Below are 20,301 nucleotides of genomic sequence, written 5' to 3'. Positions count from 1 at the left end.
ATGAACATCTGTTTCATGTCCTTCTGACACTTGCTCACAGTACCAGTTGCTAGGTTGGTTGGTTGAGGAGTCCTTGGCACACACCTTCCTAACCTGTCCTCCATGATGTATGGGAAATCACTAAACATTGAAGCCACCAATTGACTGACAGCTCCTTGTATGACATCTTTATCATGTTCACTTTATGCACATCAACAGCAAGAATAGTATGCCTTTAAAGGTAACAGAATATTATATTGCATACCTGAAACATTTAACATATCATCTATTCGGCCTGTAATCCAGATGTAACCATCTTTATCTCTTCTGCATCCTGACAAACCAGAGAACAAGGTGTGAGATGAGTATTTTGCTTACAGATTGCTTTATGAGTATAATAACTGACTTATTTGTCAGGAACCTCTTACCATCTCCAGCCACATAATATCCTGGAAACTTTCTGAAGTACGTATTCTCAAAGCGCTCATGGTTGCCATATACAGTCCTCATTATGGATGGCCATGGCTGCTTGAAGACCTAACATATAAACGGGTAAAGTCTTGAGTCTTTAATTTCAGGTATAATTATAGCAAGTATAAGCAGTTAACTTATTATATCATAAGCAGTTACCGGTATAAGTTTTTAATTCATGTTTGGGCAGAGAGGGACACAAAAAAGTTCAGCATAATTGACAGTCATGAGAAATTACATGGCCAAATATCAAAACTAAATAACTATCTGTGCATTTACTACACAGTATAATCCTGTTTGTCTTATCATGTACTCCCGAGGGCTGTGTGAGACATTAAGTTATTACTAAAGCTTAAAGAGACTCCGTAACAAAAATTGCATCCTGTTTTTTATCATCCTACAAGTTCCAAAAGCTATTCTAATGTGTTCTGGCTAACTGCAGCACGTTTTACTATCACCATCTCTGTAATAAATCAATGTATCTCTCTCTTGTCAGACTTGTCAGCCTGTGTCTGGAAGGCTGCCAAGTTCTTCAGTGTTGTGGTTCTGTGATGCATCTCCCCCCTCCAGGCCCCTCTCTGCACACTGCCTGTGTATTTAGATTAGGACAGCTTCTCTCTTATCTTTTACAAGCTAGATAAATTGTCCTCTGAGCTGGCTGGGCTTTCACATACTGAGGAATTACAGACAAAGGCAAAGCTGTTTGCAGGAAGAAAGAAGCAGCCTGAAACTTCAGTGCATGAGAGCTGCAGGGGGAAAGAAACACACAAATGATCTCTTGAGATTCAAAAGGAAGGCTGTATACAGCCTGCTTGTGTATGGATGTATTTTCTATGTGTGGACATACTGTACATCAACCTACTTCCTGTTTTGGTGGCCATTTTGTTTGTTTATAAACAAACTTTTTAAAACGGTTTTTAACCACTTTTAATGCGGCGAGGAGCGGCGAAATTGTGACAGAGGGTAATAGGAGATGTCCCCTAACGCACTGGTATGTTTACTTTTGTGCGATTTTAACAATACAGATTCTCTTTAAATGTGCAAAATTGCAAACACATTAATTCATCAACTAATAAATAATAAACTTAAATGTTGGAGACAAGTGATTATGCAAAACTGACCTTACTTCATAAAATATATATATATATATATATATATATATATATATATATATATATATATATATATATATATATATATATATATATATATATATATATATATATATATATATATATATACACACACACACACACACACACACACACACACACACACACACACACACACACACACTTTTATAATAAAATGGTATAATTTTAAATTATATATTATATATACCCAAGAGCCATTCTGTTTATAAAAGTCCACAAATATACAGGAAAATCTGAAATGGACATTTGAACAACATCTTGCACCAAAAAAACAAACAAAGAAAAAAAAACAACAGGACTCTGCTATGGAAACATGTAACTGTAGAAACATAGCATGTCCATCGCTTCAAGATGCGGTTAATGTCACATTTATCTGAAGTAGGTCTTCTCAATAGATGTGCTTTAACCTAGTGTATTGTACACACTGTACAGTAGTAAATGTTGTCTGTCAGACATTGGTGAATTTTGAGGATACACAACTTAGAATCTACTTCTAGAACATACCAAATAGCCCTCAGCTTCACCCTCCAGCTCCTCTCCATGCTCATTCAGAACCGCGGGTACCACCCCGAAAAATGGAAAGGTCTGCAAAACAGATTATTTGAAGAGAGCTTTACACAAACCAAAACATAAAGAACTCTATTCCACAGGAAGGCTTAGAGAACCTAAATTAGGGAATGCAACCTCAATAAGGTACCAAACTGCCTTACATAAATTAGAAGTTACTGTCATGTTATTAACAGTTCTGTGCCCTTTTCCTTCAATATGCCCCGGGAAGTTTTACATATTATAAAGAATTGCTTGCACTGCACTAGTTATGTACATCTCTGCAAACTGAAAGATGTGTAGATAGGACAGCATACATCACTTAACATGTGCTGGAAGGAGCAGTTAATAAATGCATGGCCAAAAATGGGTGCAATTGTTGTACCATACAACAATTGTTGTACCATAATATTGATAGTGGCTATGCTATTTAGTGGGCGGCTGTGATTATATTGTAATATTGTTAGAAGGGATCTGGGGGTCTTAAGGTTAGGCAACACCAGGGGGGTCTTAGGGTTAGGCACCAGCAGAGGGGTCTTAGGGTTAGGCACCAACAGGGGGGTCTTAGGATTAGGCACCACCAGGGGAGAGTTCTGTGTGAGAGTAGAAGAGGTTATGTTATAGTCAGGTTGTAGACTATCGGTACATTTAATGATAATGTAATATTGCAATTAAATTATTTACTGTTTTTGTTATGGTTATTGTTATTTAACGTTCCACCCAAACTGTTATTTACCGTTATTGTTATTTAAAGTTTCACCTAAATTAGTGTGCAACTTTTTTAAAATATATGCATGTTGGAGTCCTTTCCTATTGTCTTCACCCACTCTCCTTACTTTATATCTACTCAGACTTCATAACACACTACCTAACACTGATCCTGCTGTCTCCTGGAACTTCCTCCATGCCCTTGACACTGTGCTGGGAAACACAGCAAACCTTCTGGAAATGGCACATACTGGGTGTGCCATCCTGGAGGTTTAGCAATCTCTGTGGAGTCCAGGTATTGCCTTATGCTACCTGTTGTGACACTGACTATAGCCAAGATGAGGAGGAAAAAGGTAATTGGCCTCCACTCATTTTATCTTTCCTGTTTTGGTAGTTGTCTCATTGCTGCTCCTCCAGTGCAGCCTGAACTAATTAACAAACTTCTCTATTACCTAAAAGAGGAAATGTAATGACATGTAGCAGAATGCAATTAATTATTTAGAATACTCACTTTTATATTAAATACTCTGGTTTCAGCATTAGACTACTACACTTCCTATAGCTATATATTGCTGCATATTGGTGTGTAGCCCCACTCTCCCACTGAGGCTTAGCCTAGGCTGTTTATTATGTTGAATTCTATGCCCAGTGCATTGTGGGAGACCAGAGTGTTGGGAAGAGTAGAGAATGGAGAAGGATAGGAACTGCTCATGATCCTAAGCATACCATCTTATCATTGAAGCATGGTGGCGGTAGTGTCATGGCGTGGGCATGTATGGCTGCCTTCTTGTATTTAATGATGATGTAACTGCTGACAATAGCAGCAAGATGAATTTAGAAGGGGTTTGGGCAATATTATCTGCCCATATTCAGCCAAATGCTTCAGAATGGTACTTCACAATGCAGATGGACAATGACCCAAAGCATACTGCAAAAGCAACCAAAGAATTTTTGAAGGGAAAGAAGTGGAATGTGATGCAATGGCCAAGTCAATCATCTGACCTGAATCTGACTGAGCATGCATTTCACTTGCCGAAGACAAAACTCAAGGGAAAATGCCCCAAGATCAATCAGGAACTGAAGACCGTTGCAGTAGAGGCCTGGCAGAGCATAACAAGGGATGAAATCCAGCGTCTGGTGATGTCTATGCATTCCAGATTTCAGGCTGTAATTGACTGCAAAGGATTTGCAACCAAGTATTACAAAGTGAAAGTTTGATTTATGATTATTATTTTGCCCCATTACTATTGGACCCTTAACAAGTGGGAGGCACATATGCAAACTTTTGTAAATCCTACTTTGTTCACCTGATTTGGATGTAAATACCCTCAAATTAAAGCTGGCATTCTGCAGTTGAAGGGGACCTTAACGGAGAGGGATATGAATGTTTCCTTTTAAACAATACCAGTTGCTTGTCAGTCCAGCTGATCTCTTTAGCTGCAGTACTGGCTGAATCACACACCTGAAACAAGCATGCAGCTATTCCAGTCTGACTTCACCTGCTCTGCAATGCTTGTTCAGGGGCTGTGGCTAAAAGTATTAGAGACATAGGATCAGCAGAAGAGTCAGGCAACTGGTATTATTCTAAATGGAAAAATCCACATCCTTCTCAGTTTAGGTTCCCTTTAAAGCACATTATGTTTGTTTCATTTCAAATCCATTGTGGTTGTGTATAGAGCCAAAAATGTTAGAATTGTGTCCATGTTCAAATATTTATGGACCTGACTGTATATCGTCTTAACATTTCAAATTGCTTTATTGCTGACCCTCTGTTGCCTGTTAAAGCAGAAGTGCAGTATGTTAGACAACAACTGTCACCTGCAATATCTTACTGCGCTTAAGGTGGCCATACATCAGACGACTTGGCGGCCGATCGACCATCCAATTCGATTATTATAATCGGAATCCAATGAAAATCAGTGCCAGCAAGTGCATTTGGTCGGACATGCTGCAAGATGTAGGGCCGACTAGCTCAATCAGGTGCGCGGCAGTAACGGCGAGCGATATCGGGACGAGTGACGAAACCACCGGCGCCATTCCAACAATGTATAAAATGTGCTGTACGTGTGCATTTATACATTACCTGTCCTGTTTCACGGTGCCCATCCTTCTTCTGCCGCTCTTCTATTAGCCGCATACTTGGCTTCAAGCATGCACTACGCCAGCAGCGTGTATGCGGCTGATAGAAGAGCAGTGGAAACCGGACGGCACCACGACACAGGACAGGTAATGTATAAACGCACACTTAGGGCTAATTCACACTATGAGCATTTGCGGGGCATTTTAATCGCTGGCGATTTTAGAAATCACCCCAATAGCGCTTGTGCAATGATTTCCTATGACAGTGTTGGCATGTAAGCATTTCGATTCCATCGAAGTCGCAAATGCGCTGCCTGTACCATTTTCTGAGCACCTTGGCTCAATGGAAGGTATAGGGAAATCGCAAAGCACTCGATAATGCGCTTTGTATAGCGATTTCCCGAGCACTTCTATGAATAGATACATTGTATTTATTCATTTCCGGGTACAAGAGTTAAAGGGATACTGTAAGGGGGGGGGGGGGGGTCAGGGGAAAATGAGCTGAACTTACCCGGGGCTTCTAATGGTCCCCCGCAGACATCCTGTGCCCGCGCAGCCACTCACCGATGCTCTGGCCCCGCCTCCAGTTCACTTCTGGAATTTCTGACTTTAAAGTCAGAAAACCACTGCGCCTGCGTTGCCATGTCCTCACTCCTGCTGATGTCACCAGGAGTGTACTGCGCAGATACAGACCATACTGGGCCTGCGCTGTGCGCTCTTGATGACATCAGCAGGAGTGAGGACACGGCAACGCAGGTGCAGTGGTTTTCAAACTTTAAAGTCTGAAATTCCAGAAGTGAACCGGAGGCGGGGCCGGAGCATCGGTGAGTGGCTGCGCCAACACAGGATGTCTGCGGCGGACCGTTAGAAGCCCCGGGTAAGTTCAACTCATTTTCCCCTGACCCCCCTACAGTATCCCTTTAACTTCCTGACTGTCGTCAGGAAGTGAAATAAAAAAAAATCATCGCTGAGCAAAAGGGCTTAGAAAAAAGCGCAAAGGGAATAGCGCTTTAAAAAAGCTCTATAATCACTCAGCGCTTGCGATAGCGTTGGCGATTTATAATGTATAAATGTGCTGTAAGGCCTTGTTCACATTATGGTAACGTGGCGGTTGCGGCAGGCTCGGATGATTCCAAAGAGATTTCATGCTGAAATCGAATCAGCCTGCCGGTGTATGGGCAACCAACAGATCTCTCTCTAATTCGAGATTTTTCTGTTGGTTGAATCTGCCCATCATGGCTAGATGTATGGCTACCTTTAGAGCACCTAATGAGATATCAGAAAACGCACGTGCTGACAGTGAATCACGCTAGAGCTAAGGAGCAATACCTGGCAGTCATTTACTCTCCTGGTGTTGCATCCCTTTCAAATGTTAATGAATAAACCATGTTATGTTTTTATCATCAGGTACAATACCTTTTGGGCTCCTACCAAGTGAAGAAGTAATAAAAAGCAGAGTATGATTAACTTAAGACCAATATTACCTCTTAACTTTATTTCTGTGTTATATGCTATAAAAGTGTAATATACACAATAGGGTGAAAAATATAATATTACAGTAGTCATTATACAGGTTTAATGCATCCATCAGCTAATTCCTGTATGATATGGGCCCACAAGTTGGACTTTAAATTGTTATACCTAGCAAGCTGAAAACAGGTCCTGTAATTATACAGAATCGACATGTTGTGTAATGTTCTATATAAGTACACTAAACAAGTCAAGTCACGTCCCTCATTGTTCCTTCAAGGGCATCTGAGGTGAAAATAAACTGATGAGAAAAAGAATTGCATCTTTCCTCAGTCGCCTAAAAATGACTTTTTTAGATTTCCCACAGTTTTATTTTTTATCTAAAGCTAGTTTTTACTGTTTCATTGTCTCTGCTAAATGACACCTTCAATCCTATGAATTATTGACCTTTTTTTTTTTTTTTTAATCTCTTTCCTGCTCTCAGAAGCCATTTACTGACAGAAAAGGGTTTTATGTAATTACTTATCATTGAGGGTTATGCTATAGTCTGACCCAGACTGACCCGGGCAGAGACTGCCACTTGCATACCTGGGGCTTGATTCTCAAAATCGTGCCAAGTGTTAGCACGCCAGTGAAAAGCCCCTTAGCACGTGCAAACTGCCTCTTCATGCGCTAATATGCATGTAAGAGGTTGCACGCGTAAAACAAAGTTTTGCGCGCAGCGGTTCGCATGCAAAATCCGCTGCTTTGCGTGCAAAGTACGTTATAAGCATACTTTGCAAGCAAAGCGGCTGATTTTGCAAGCGAATGGACCGTATGGCGTTCGCGTATGGCACTGTTAAAATAGCACGCAAACAGCAACAGCTTTGCCATGCAAACTACTTAGCATCCTAGTTTGCACGTGCAAAGCCTTAACACTTGCTAACTGAGTTAGCACTGGTTAGTGAATCAAGCCCCTAGTGTTTAACTTTTTCAGGCAGAGAAAGAAAAAAAAAAAAAAAGGAGCACAGCCTAGTAATTTGTGTGCTTGGCACTATACATACACATGTCTATCTCATCATGTCACATGTCACCTCGGTTGTCCTTTAAAGGCTGGTGCACACTACAAGAGCTTTTCTAAGCGCTTTGTGGTTTAAGCTCTTGCTAATGTAACCCTATGTGTGTGTTCACACTGGAACGATGTGGTTTTATAAAAATCCCCCATAGCATTGCATTAGCAAGAGCTTTTAAAATCTCTAGCATTTAAAAAGCTCTTGTAGTGTGCACCAGCCCAAAAGGAGCCCAGCACAATCTAGATTGGGCCTGGGAAATCAACTAACTTATCAGTACGTTTGAGAATATGAGAGAATTGAACTCAGAGCCTTTGCACGGCTCATTGCTACTTACAGCTGATCCAGGCTTCAGTGGGGTGGCAGCTGGCAGAGGCGTTATCACATGACCTCCCTAAAACAGATGAATAGAAATGATTTATAGTTGTTTGACTTGGGTAAACAGCGATGTAAACAATCTTAAGTGTGGAAGACGGAAAACACATACGAGCAATTTCCAATGAGTTACAATAAAATAAGCAGTGTACTTCACAATATACAACTTAGCAACCATAAAATATTTCAGAAATCCTTTAGAGAGGAAAAAAAAAAAAAAAAGTACAGAGGTGGTCATCTTTACTCCCTTTTAAAAACAAATATCAGTTTCCTGAAAACATGGTAATCTTCTCATTTGAAGTGGAACTACAGTGAAAACTTTCCTTCTACCCTATCAGATAAGACATACTGGGCCAGATTTATCAGAGCTTTTTCTTCTTATGGTGGCCACTAATGATCCAATCTTTTTCATCCAATCTTACAATTTCTATGTAATTATTATTTTTTATTTATATAGCGCCAACATCTTCCGTACTGCTGTACATAGTACAAACAAATAATGGGGAACAAATATACATAAGAACTACAAGACACTGTACAGTCATGACATTGAATAGTAGAAATACAAATACATACATTGTTGATGTGTAGTTGGTACATGTGCATATGTGTTATGTTACAGCAGTATGAGAAACACTAGGAGGAGGTCCCTGCCCTTGCGAGCTTACAATAAGGGACTGCTTACATTATCCATTCAATATATTCACTCCGTTTACCCTTCTACATCATAGATGTGGTAACATTGGATAAAAAAGATTGAATCATTAGTGGCCACCTTAAAACAGTTCTAACCAGCAGGGAGAACTGTTCTGTATAATAAGAAGCTTCTTGAATCCTACTTAATAGTGGCAGTTTAGCGTGAATTTCTAGAGCTGCACTACAGTTAGAAAAGTACAAATCCATCCCTAAATGGTCGCAGATTAAGAATTTCGAATCGGTCGCCCATTCACGTCGGCTGGCATGAAAGGTCTGCGCATGCGTGGAAAAAACCCGCGCATGCGCAGACCTGTCAAGCCGGACGCCGTAATGACGCATTGCGTCATTAACCAGGAAGAGCCGGCCTGACCCGGCCTGGGTGTCGCCAGAAACGGGGGCCGGCGGAGACTGAAGGAGAGGAGCCAGGAGGACGCCGGGGGACCTCGCCGCCTACAGTGAGCTGGAAGAAGCCCCAGGTAAATGTATTCTTTTAAATACGGGCACTCCTCGGAGTCCCTTTAACAGCCAAAATAGTAAGATACTATCCAGCTTACCTACTCACTTGCACACTATTTTGTCAGTTAAACTTTGCAACTGCTGTTCAGGAAATGCTGTTGAAAACAAAGAAAACCCTGAGAATCCCCCATGAGGAGATGGACTGGCCCAAAAATCTGTTGGTTCTGTCAGATCTTAACTGCCTTCTTTTTTCGCACTAGTGGTCCTTTAATTAGTTGCTCTCAGTTATAACTGAAAGGACAACTGCTTTTCAAAGTAATGCCCATGTTTTCCTATGGCTCTTCTATACGCGTTTTAACTGAACGCTTTTTCACAATGCATTGCTATGGAGAAAGAAAATGCAAGGCATACTAACACACACAGTATCTACGCATTAAGTGTAAAAGAGCCCTAATCAGTGAACTGCACTGAGCCAGTGAGCTTTTCAGGCTCCCACATTGGCCCACCTCACCCCCCTTCCATAGCAACAGAACAACAGAACTGTACAGCTCTCAGCCCTGAACTGTCGTCCAAGGACTCGAGTCCCGATTGCTATGGGTGCCAGTCCTCGTATGTGTGTATGAGGCTTTAGTGACATGACTATAGATACATGACTTCTGTAATGTGTTGTGTAAGATGTCCACACTATAAACACACAGTAATAATAATAAAAATGATAAAAAGCTATATGCGTTTAATATGTAACGTTATATAGTCAGTTGCTGTGCTTATAATAGGATATATAGGAGACTTGCAAGGTTTACAGATGGAATTTCTTAACAACTCCAATATATCAATTCGCCTCTGCCTCATACAAGCAATCATCTGCACTAACCAGTATAATTACAGTATATATAGACATTACATATATGTCACCTTCACACCCAGCTTACCTACTGCTTTCCTACATAACTCCGCTAGGCTACACTGCTCCTCAGAACTATGTGACTCACTAAAAGACTGTGTGACAAAGCATTACATAAGAGCATAGCGCCATGCGGCAAGGAGATGATTAAACAGAGTGTAACAACTGTCCTAGATTCCACTTTTCTGGATCAGTGTAGCGAATGAAACCTTGGAGAGTGGCTGCCAGAAACACCCTAATATTACATAAAGGTTTTTTTAACCTACCGTACTCATAAGCAGCTGGGTGACAGTAAATTACATTAACATTAATAAAACATTTAAATAGCACCAGAAAAAGCCAGTGGGGGGTGTTTTTTCGGTAAAAATGTACTGTTTTCCCACTGTATAAATTCCCAGGAATTGTTCAGATGAACCTCTTGACATGTTAGTCTTTGGCAGTAAAGCTTGCCTGTCTCAGTTGAGTGTATTAGATATATTTTAGATGTGTTTGCTAAGCTTACATGGTCTTTTCATAAGCTAGCCTACAAGCAAATGTGTACTTTGTACCTTTCAAAGGCAGAGTACAGTATGCGGCAGTGTCATATGCTACATTTAATAGGCTTACTCAGCGGAATGGTAAATATTTTATTTAATCTCCAACCACAGTTATGCTTATGAGAATGAGCACTTCCTGTCCTGCTGTTTGGCACATGCAGCATTATGAAGGGTGACACTTGCTGCTGTCTTTTTTTTTTTCTCGAAAAGAAGCTTTTACATATTGCACAAGTTGAAGCTTACAACCATAATGACAGAATTTTGTATCATCAAATGTGCCAATGACCAAGAAAATGTGCAGTCATGCAGAAATCAGAAGTAGTTGAGGTTTAAATCCTACTAAATAGCTTTGAGCAATGCAGTATTTCAAAATCCACAAACACTGTACAACAAACAGTACAAAACAGCCGTGTCGTGCACTCACCTGGTCAGCGTTCCTGCGACAAGTCTGGCTCTACAGGCAGCAGGCTAGAACAGCCGGGGTCCTCTACGGCCCGGAGTGGCACCCCATGCACCTTTCATATTCCCTCCGCTGGATGAGAGCATTTATTGTAAGGTGTTTGAGTGGTCAATTGCTGCAGAGGCAGCCAATGACTGACTGACTGGGAATTGTAGTCCCACCTGATTGACCCCTGTCCCTATAAAGGTCTGCTCCAGTAAGTGTTTGCTCCCAGGGATAGCTGTTCGTTGCTAGTGCTAAGCTATTGGCTGTGATTTGGACTGCTCTATTGTTAAGACCTTTGCTTGGCCTCTGACCATGAATTGGATTGCTCCTTGTATTGACCTCTGCTATACGGAGTATGTTCCTGTCTCAACTCAACCTGACCTCAAGTTTGTCTATCCCTTGGATTGGCAGTCATCTGATCTCCAGTGTGGATCCTTGGACTGTTAAACTATGCTTCCTGCCAGTATCCTGCCTAGTGGGATTCTGGTGGTGCTTCTGCCTTCAATTCCTATACCTTGCACACTAAAGGCCTGGGTTTAGCCGAGTGCTGAGACGACATAAATTCTTGCGAGGCTGAGCGGGAATATGCCACATAGGGTGAAGTCTACGGTGGAGATTGGGGCCCAGGAACTGAAATGAAGGCAGGAGATCCGCCATGCCTTACCAGCCAGATTAATTTTTATTACATATTTTTTGTATTTAAAAGTTTCATCAAGAACAGTCAGAATTCAGGAGGTTATATGCAAAACCTATTTCTAACACATATTTCTCTTTGCTAGTATTGATATAGTCATAATATAGTATAGATCAGAAATCCCTGTTATGAGACATCTATAGGTGGACTATGTCTGAAGAGGGTGGGGTCATGTCATTATTACTTCAAATGAGACAGTCCTTAAAATCTTTGCTGCTGTTCTGTATTAAATGACTTCTTGAGAAGAGTTATGGTTAGAGAAACCTAATGCCACTCCTGACCACATAAGGCTAACACTTCTTTTTAAAAATAATATTTGAATAGCATTCAAAGCATTTATAGTGCCTATACAACATGATGTGAACAACCAGTCAGTTCATATGCTGTATGTTTTGTCAAGGGAGGGCCAATAATTTGCACTCCTATATATTATTATATGCACTTACTATTCTCCTTTAGTTATTTCCTTACAGAACATATAAGGTAAACAGGGCTGCTGATCTCTGGCAGTATACTTCAGAGGTATGGGTCATGTATAATCAGCAAACATTAGGATAGAGGAAACAGAGGGAGAGGCTTCACTCCTCCCTCATTATCTCTTCCCCCAGCCTAATCAGTGACAAGAAGTCTCTGTAATGCCAGCTGACAGTTATGAGTCAGTTGAATTTATACCTGAAGATAAGTTAAGCAGGAACCAAGGAGATGCGCAGATTATATAGGTGCCCATACATCAGACGATGGAAGGGCGACCAAGAGACAGATCATTCTCTGATTGAATCTGTTCAGAGAGAGATATGTTGCTTGACCATACACCGTAGGCAGATTCCTTATCATCCGCCGCCTCATCGCCCCCAGCACTGTCCCCCCAATGTAAAATGTGCCCCGTGCAGTATACTTTACCCATCAGTGTCCACTGCCAGCTCTGTGCTCTGTCCACACGTGGTTGCATGTGTGACATAATACACGCATCCGCGCATACGCCAACCACGATGTGGGGCGTATAATGATAAAATAGAAAAAGTGCACAGGCCCACAAACTCACCGGAGTGCTCCAGACCAAAATTGATAGTCCATAGATATAGTACAAACAGCAGCTAGGCACATCCAGGGTAACACGTACTTTTAATGATTCACTTTTAAAATTCCAGTTCTATCAATCACACGCGCACCCGCGCATACGCCAACCACCATGTGGGGGGTATGTAGACGGAGCATGGAGCCAGCTGCAGACACCGACAGGTAACGTATACTGCACGGGGCACCAAGAGGGGAGGATTTTACACTAGAAGGGACAGCGCCAGGGGTTCCATCACGTTTTTCGCTCATCCCGATATCGAATGCAGTTATCGCCGCGCACCTGATTGAGCATGTCAGTCCTACATCTTGCACCATGTCCGATTGATACATGCAACCAATTTCTACCGGAGAATTGGTCACATAGTTAATTGGGCATGCTCTTGGCGGCACCGATTTCCATCCGATAAGATTATTAACAAATCGGATGGTAAATCGGCCGCTAAGTCACCTGATGTATGGCCACCTTAACGTTTGTTGCTGGTTCAGCAGAAGTATACTTCACATTTCATATCATTGCAAATATCGTCTTCTGAAGGATTTTTGTTTTTCCCTGTAGATACACTATCAATGACAGACAAAGTATGATAAACTATATTTTTGAAAGAAAATGATCATACATTCATGCAGATCTGTCTTCACAGCTGTCTGAAGAAACTGTGCTCAATACGTGGCTGCAACACTCACCGTTTCTGTCTGCCAAAATGTGTCGACAATGGGACACCTCTGATTTCCAATAATATTATAGTACCACAGCCAGGCTTCTGAATTGATGGGTTCTCCTACAGTTCCCAGAATCTTCAAAGAATTTAAATTAAACCTAGATGAGAAAACATGAACCATAATGAACAAAGGGGCCAAAAAGGAAGCTAAAAGGAAATACAGACAAGCAAAAAAGCTGTAAGACTATTCTTCATCTTGATCCATAGGTAAGTCTGTGGAGAAGCTAATCTCTGATAAAGACGCTCTACGGAGCTTTGCAGATATTATACTTTGATGCTGAAATGATTAATGACAGATATATGATGCTAACTGAAATAATCTGTCTCAGTTAGTTTATGGAATAGCTCTTTCCAATAGAAAACAAGATTATTAGGCGCTAGTCTAGTTAAAGCGGATCCGAGATAAAAAACTATAACAAGTAACTTATCTATATATCTTATCTAAAGTTTAGATAGTTTACATAGTAATTCTATCTGCAAACAGGTTCAATAGAATATGATTATTTCTTCCTGTGATACAATGACAGCAGCCATGTTGTTTGTAAACATTACACACAGGCAAGCTTATCTGCATCTTCAGCACTCAGCCTGTGAAAAAAACCTAATCCTCCCTCCTCCTCCCCCCCTCTGAAATCTCTGGCTAGTAATACCTCCCCCTCCTCCTGCCCAGACTGAGCTCCCATGAGCCCTTGCTACTGTCTGAAAATGGCAAGGCTCTCTGAAAAGTTGTGGGCGAGGTTTGTTTAGTTTATAGGGAATTAGAGTAGTAAAACAAAAACAGTACTTAGCTTGAGGAATGCCCTATAAACAATAGGAAAGGAACACAATTATGCAATGAGTAAAAGTTCATCTCGGATCCACTTTAAGGGGACCCAGCAGGAAACCTTCATAGGGAAATTCTGCTAACGTGATTGGCTGGACAGAAGCCTCTAGAACTTTCAGGTTTCACATAGGTTGTTGTAAACTGCTCCCACACTATTCAGCCAATCACAACGCTTCATGCTTTTGAGGGTGCTGTGATTAGAGAATTGTTCCTTATGAGGTTTCTGCTGGGTCCTCTAAACTAGACTAGTGCCCATTATTCTTGCAGTAGAGCCTAGCTGGTTGCATATAATGTCTAGGAGCTCCATAAGAGCTAACACCCACTAGAGCACTTTTAGCACTGCTTTTGAATTACTGGCGATTGCCAGCAATTTTAAAAGCGATTTGTTATTAGAACTTAAAGGAAGCAGGGTCCACAGCAGCAATTGCATTAGGGAAATTGCAATTACAGGTCCTGCAGCTTTTTTGTAGCGATTCCGCTATAATGTAGAAGATAGGAGCACCGAAAAATCGCTTTGCATTTGCAGCACACTGCAATTTGGTTGTGTTTTGACTACCCAGAACCACCGGCTGCCCCCAGAATACACTGCAAAGACTTGTTTACTTCCTCTGCTTACAGGATAGGGAGGGGCCTGTCAGCATGATTGTTTCCCCAGAAAGCTGCAGCTTTGGGCATTTTGGATTGCAAAAATCAGAGATGGCCAGGAGGGAAGAGCTAATTGCCAAGGAGAATCCCCTTCTCCTCCTTTTACCTACAATTGCAGCTCCAGCCATCCAGATCATCCAAGCAAAATAATTTACAGTAAGATTCACAAAACTCCCTCACAACAACTCTCTTAACCTCCTTGGCGTACGTTCGGGGTAAGCCGCGCAGGAGGTTTTCTCAGGCCCTGCTGGGCCGATTTGTTTAATTTTTTTTTTTGCTGCGTGCACTTTGCTAGCTGCGTCAGCACACCGATCGCCGCTGCCCCGCGCTCGATCGCCGATATCAGTCGCGCCGAGCGCCCCCCCAGACCCTGTGCGCTGCCTGGCCAATCAGTGCTGATGGGGGAAGCCCTCCAGGAAATCCCGTTCTTTGAACGGGATTTCCTGATTGAAGCGATCGGGGGGATGCCGCTGAGCAGCGGCTATCATGTAGCGAGCCCTGGGCTCGCTACATGATATAAGAAAAAAAAAAAAAAAAAACTGCTGCGCTGCCTCCTGGCGGAATTTTTTAAACCGCCATTCACAAAAAAACCCACACGAGACTGCACAGACACTTGCGTTTTACACCCCACACTTTCAAAAGCAGCCAGACACAAGTTTAGGTTGTCTTTAAACTATTCCTATTCCTTGAAAACGCAAGCTGAAAAATGAAATGACTAATGAAAATCGACTGGAAAATGCTCTGAAATCGCTTGCAACTTCGCTAGGCAATTGTGATTGGCGTTCTATAGTGGGCACCCAGCTTAAAAACAGATTGGCCCTTTTTTTTTTTTTTTTTTTTTTTTTTTTTTTTTTAATACTAGGAGATAACTAACTAACTTTTCAGCACTCTGTAATTGATAAAGTACCAAAAAGTATTATCAAAATTATTCTATTTTCTTGCTTGCTGATGCCTTAAAGAGAGCCCGAGGTGGGCTAAAAAAAACAAACAAAACAAAGTAGGCTACCTGATCTGGGGGGCTGAGTGGATCAGGTAGCCGCAAAAATGCTACTCCCTGCCGCTCCTGTGGGCAGCACTGGCCCACTTTCACTTTCGTGACCTATAGGTCACGACGCTGCAAGGAGAGACTGTGTCTCTCGCAGCATGCAGGGAGGCGGGGGAGCAGCAGGGGGCGTGGCCAGGGAGAGAGAGCTGCCCAATGGCAGCTCTGGAAACCCTGCAGGAATGCCCCGGGGGGGGGGGGGGGGGGGGGCATTTTGAACAGGGAATCCTTCTCCCTGTGTTTACCTCAGAGATAGCGACAAATATTGTCGATAATCTCGGGGGGCTATAGCACAGCGATGGGGGGGCAGAGAAGGGCAGTGAGGGGGACACAGAGGTATGTCATGAGGCAGAGAACATGCCTCTATGTCCCATCTGCTCACCTCAGGTACAATTTAAATGGTATTTTATTGATAAGATGTGAAAATATCAGGTAGGAGAAAAAAGTGAATCAAATAAGGGCCATTCTCCTTAAAATGCATAATAATCATAACAAAGGAAATCCTAAGGGCCCTTTACACGTAATGCGTTGATACGCGTTAGTACGCGCTGGTAAGCATTTTTCCTATAGCAGTGTATTGTGAGAAAGATTTCAGTCAAAAATAGTATAGTGGGAACTGAGCCATAGGAAAACATGGACATTTTTTTCAGTTATAACTGAGAGCAAATGATTAAGGACCTATTTCCACTATACGTGGATTCTGGATGCAGAAAACTGACTCCAATTAATGCCTATGGGAAATCTGCATCAGAAAAATTGCATTTAATGGAAACAGGCCCACAGACATTCATTGAAGTCAGTTTTTCTGCATCCAGAATTCGCATGTAGTGGAAACAGGCCCTATGGCCCCGTTTACACTTAATCAGTGGGTACGCGCTTTTTTTTTCTTCTCCATAGCAGTGCATTGTGAAAAAGGTTTAAATTAAAACGCATTAAGTATGAAAGCTGCCATAGGAAAACATGGGCATTACTTTGAAAATCAGTTGTTCTTTCAGTTATAACTGAGAGCAACTGATTAGTGTAAACGGAGCCTAAATTTGCAGTTACATGTGAACAGATGATTTTTGCCCAATCTAGTTGGACTAGTCAACAGTCCTATGCCTGCATCCTACCCCACAGTTCCTAACATAGACAGATATGGGAGCGTTTTCCATGCTTAAGCTGGCCACTAACAGTCCAATTTCTAGCGAAAAATCGTTCGAGCGATCAGAAATTCTGATCGGACGAAAAATCGTTCACTACACCATCAACTAACCAATTATTGCTTCTTATCTATCACGACCACCAAGAAAATCCAAATTTTCTTTCGACGAAAATTCATTCGGGCGACATTTTTTTCACTCGTTCATAATCGATTGTGTCCACCAATGGAGATTATTTACAACCAATCCGATCAGAATTTCTGATCGCTCAAACGATTTTTCGCTAGAAATTGGACCGTTAGTGGCCAGCTTTACATGTAAACAAACTGAAATAAAATTTACCATGAATAGCAGCAATGTGCAGAACTGAACTGAAGGTTATGCTTTGTTTTCCCTCAAGTCTTACTAGGAGTATCGGTTTCCCCTTTGACCTTGCAAGGATGTGGCTACTGTGCACTATAAAAGTCTTGTCACAAGATTGGTGGCAGTCACATGGACAAACAAAGGCCAGATCTGTCAAATCAGTGCTTGTCGACCACTGTTGAAACACTTGCAAACAGGTCTTTACATTTTTTTCTGGTTGCTATTGTTCCTTCCTGTGGTACTCAATCAAGCATTTAGCTAGCCCTCCCCTTTGAATGGGGACAAACATGTACATGGGTCCAAGCAATACATAATGGTCATCTGCAGGGGGTAGCTAACACCTTTTGTAACAAGTAGGGCTCTTTTCCACTTGTGCACGGCAAGCGTCTTGTGAGACGCTATGCCGTCGCAGCTGCTCGCAGCCGAATCCCTCTAGCCTCGCTATGCGCGGCTATGGGATTCGGACAGTGACACGTGCATTTATGCTGCAGGGCCTCAGATTTTTCCTTGGCTACGAATGCGGAGTCCTAGACTCCTATAGGCTGCTAAAATCCATCCGAATTCGTGGGCGGGGAATCGGCCTGGAATCGCTGCAATGGAAACTTAACCTTACAAAATAATAATTTAATGTTATGGGTTATTTTGTAAGTAGAAAAAGTGGTTATGGCTGAATGTGACTTTGTGTACTCCCATAGCGGATAGCCACTTACTTCTGAATAACGTCATTTCCATACTTCATAAGCAGGCGGATAGCCGTTGGGGCGGTGTAAAACTGGGTCACTTTATACTTCTCAATGATCTCCCAGAATCTCCCCACATGTGGATAGGTCGGGATGCCTTCAAACTAAAAATAAAGACAATGTATATCAGTTGTGCTGGAAAGGAGAGAAGTGTTAGGCCAGCTGTACCTTCTGCTCCTCTACTGGACAGTTCTGCTATGTAGCTAGGGCTACCTATTCATTGTCTGTGTACCGTATAGTTTGCACATTGCCCAGATCCTTCCATAGAACTACCGTTATCAGACCCACTTTCAAATTGCAGGAGGCAGCACAGGAGCAATCCTCTTGAGTGCTGTGCTTGACAGGTGCAGGTGATGCAGAGTGACATGTGCTGCACTGCCTCAACTGACGACGTTAATTTAAACCCATCACAATGATGGATGGCTGCTGCAGACAATAAGATGGAGGATGCAGGGGTGCCCAGTGCTGAAATGTGAGTATAGTGTAACTTTATTATTACAGGCACCAATGAACACAAGCGATTTGAAGGACACACTTCTTATTTTTGAAGGAGGGCATTCCCAATTTATGTTGATTTTTATTGAAAAAATATATACAAAATATACAATACAATAAATAATAATGATATTTGTGATCAAAAGGATCACAAAAGCAAAACATACATAATCGATATATACATTGTATATCCTATACATAATGTATTAGCAACAATACTATTTACACAAGATGATTAATTATCCATATCACAAACTTGTATCAAGCAAAACAAAAGGATTATAAATCCCTGAGCAGAAGAATATTCATTCAATCTACATACAAAACCAGACAGGACAACAGGAAACATGAATCCATCACCCTACACCCAACAAGTGACTATCACCAGAAACAATAACCACTCATTCTGCCATTCATGCAGGAGGGGTAAACAAAGACAAAAATATCAAAATCAACACAGGACAAACAAGGACACCCATAAGTTAGTTGGAGTGATAACTCCACTAATTATGTCTGCGGCCAATCATCAAAAAAGGTATGAAAAAAAAAATAAAATAAAAAAACTGAAAAAGGGTGATGAGAAACAAAGCTCACCCAGAAAAGACGGAGATAGGCTAAGGAGGCCTGATGTTCTGCCACGCAAGAACCCAGGCACCTCTGCCCAAACTACGCCTCTCCAAGTCCCGGATCCTAGATACCTCACCCAGAATATTGCCTACCACCACCTGAACAGGAATGGTTTTATGCCTAAGCGGTACCTGACACCGTGCCAACCATGTGTGCTGCCTAACAACTAAGCTGACTAAGTATAAAGTGCATAAATCAAAACCCTGGTGGTGTCTGAATGCTCCATACGCCCACTCTGCGTAACTTAGACGCTCTAGAAAGGGAATACCTAGGCTTCCTCCCACCTGTTTATACACTTCAACGTTAAAAGGACAATGAAGTAGAAAGTGGTCCATGGATTCCTCAAAACCACCACACTCCTCACGAGGACATCCAAGTGCCTCCACCTTCAAGCATTCTCCATTTATGTTAAGCTGCCCTATGTTTGAGTGGGCTTTCTGCATTTGTGTTGTTTTGGGGTTACACACTGCCTAATTACCGTATATGTGGGTGAAGTTGGTCCTATGCCTAATTATGCTGTTTGAGAGGTACATATTGTCTAATTAGGTTTGTGTAGACTGTATTATTTAGGGTTTATACAGCGCCTTATTATGTTGTTTGTGGTGGCACTAACTAATGATTTCAGGCATATACACTACCTAATGATGCTGTTTGTGGGGATGCTCTGCCTATTTAGGGAGTACACACTACCTAATATTTTGGGGACATTCTAATTATAACGGATAAACACAGCCTAATTATGTTATCTGCAGGGTACACACTACCTAATTATCTTTAGCGGAGCACTCTGACTGATCTATTCTCAGAAATACTGATCTACCCAATTATGTTGTTTGAGGGGTACATGCTGCCATACATAGGGCCCTAGCCTCTGAATTAAGAGAAATCCAATGAATTAGTAGTCCAATGTGAAAGCCTTGGTGAACAGTAGATGCTCATACAGTGGGCTGCTGATAAGGCAATCTTTCAGTTAGGTGCTGTAATGCTGGGTACACATGATATGTTTTTTTGGTTGATTTTCCGTCCGATCAATTTCCGATTCAATTTTCCGATCGATTTCCAATTT

General features: G+C 41.8%; 1 protein-coding gene across 1 annotated transcript in view; it reads right to left on the bottom strand.

Moving 5' to 3' along the window:
- LOC137518831 (acetyl-coenzyme A synthetase, cytoplasmic-like) overlaps nucleotides 1-20,301 on the bottom strand; it is a 106,214-nt gene that overhangs the window by 17,282 nt on the left and 68,631 nt on the right. Inside the window, exons 10-15 of the mRNA XM_068237191.1 lie at nucleotides 18,084-18,217; nucleotides 13,324-13,456; nucleotides 7,794-7,850; nucleotides 2,109-2,189; nucleotides 408-516; nucleotides 245-313 (exon numbers count right to left, since the gene is read on the bottom strand). Coding sequence (XP_068093292.1) covers nucleotides 245-313; nucleotides 408-516; nucleotides 2,109-2,189; nucleotides 7,794-7,850; nucleotides 13,324-13,456; nucleotides 18,084-18,217 — 583 coding nt within the window. The remainder of the gene's footprint in view (nucleotides 1-244; nucleotides 314-407; nucleotides 517-2,108; nucleotides 2,190-7,793; nucleotides 7,851-13,323; nucleotides 13,457-18,083; nucleotides 18,218-20,301) is intronic.

This window comes from Hyperolius riggenbachi, chromosome 5 (assembly GCF_040937935.1).
Source record: "Hyperolius riggenbachi isolate aHypRig1 chromosome 5, aHypRig1.pri, whole genome shotgun sequence".
In the NCBI taxonomy this organism is placed as follows: domain Eukaryota; kingdom Metazoa; phylum Chordata; class Amphibia; order Anura; family Hyperoliidae; genus Hyperolius; species Hyperolius riggenbachi.
The sequence above is the reverse complement of the archived record's forward strand: the minus strand, read 5'-3'. Positions and strand labels throughout refer to the sequence as shown.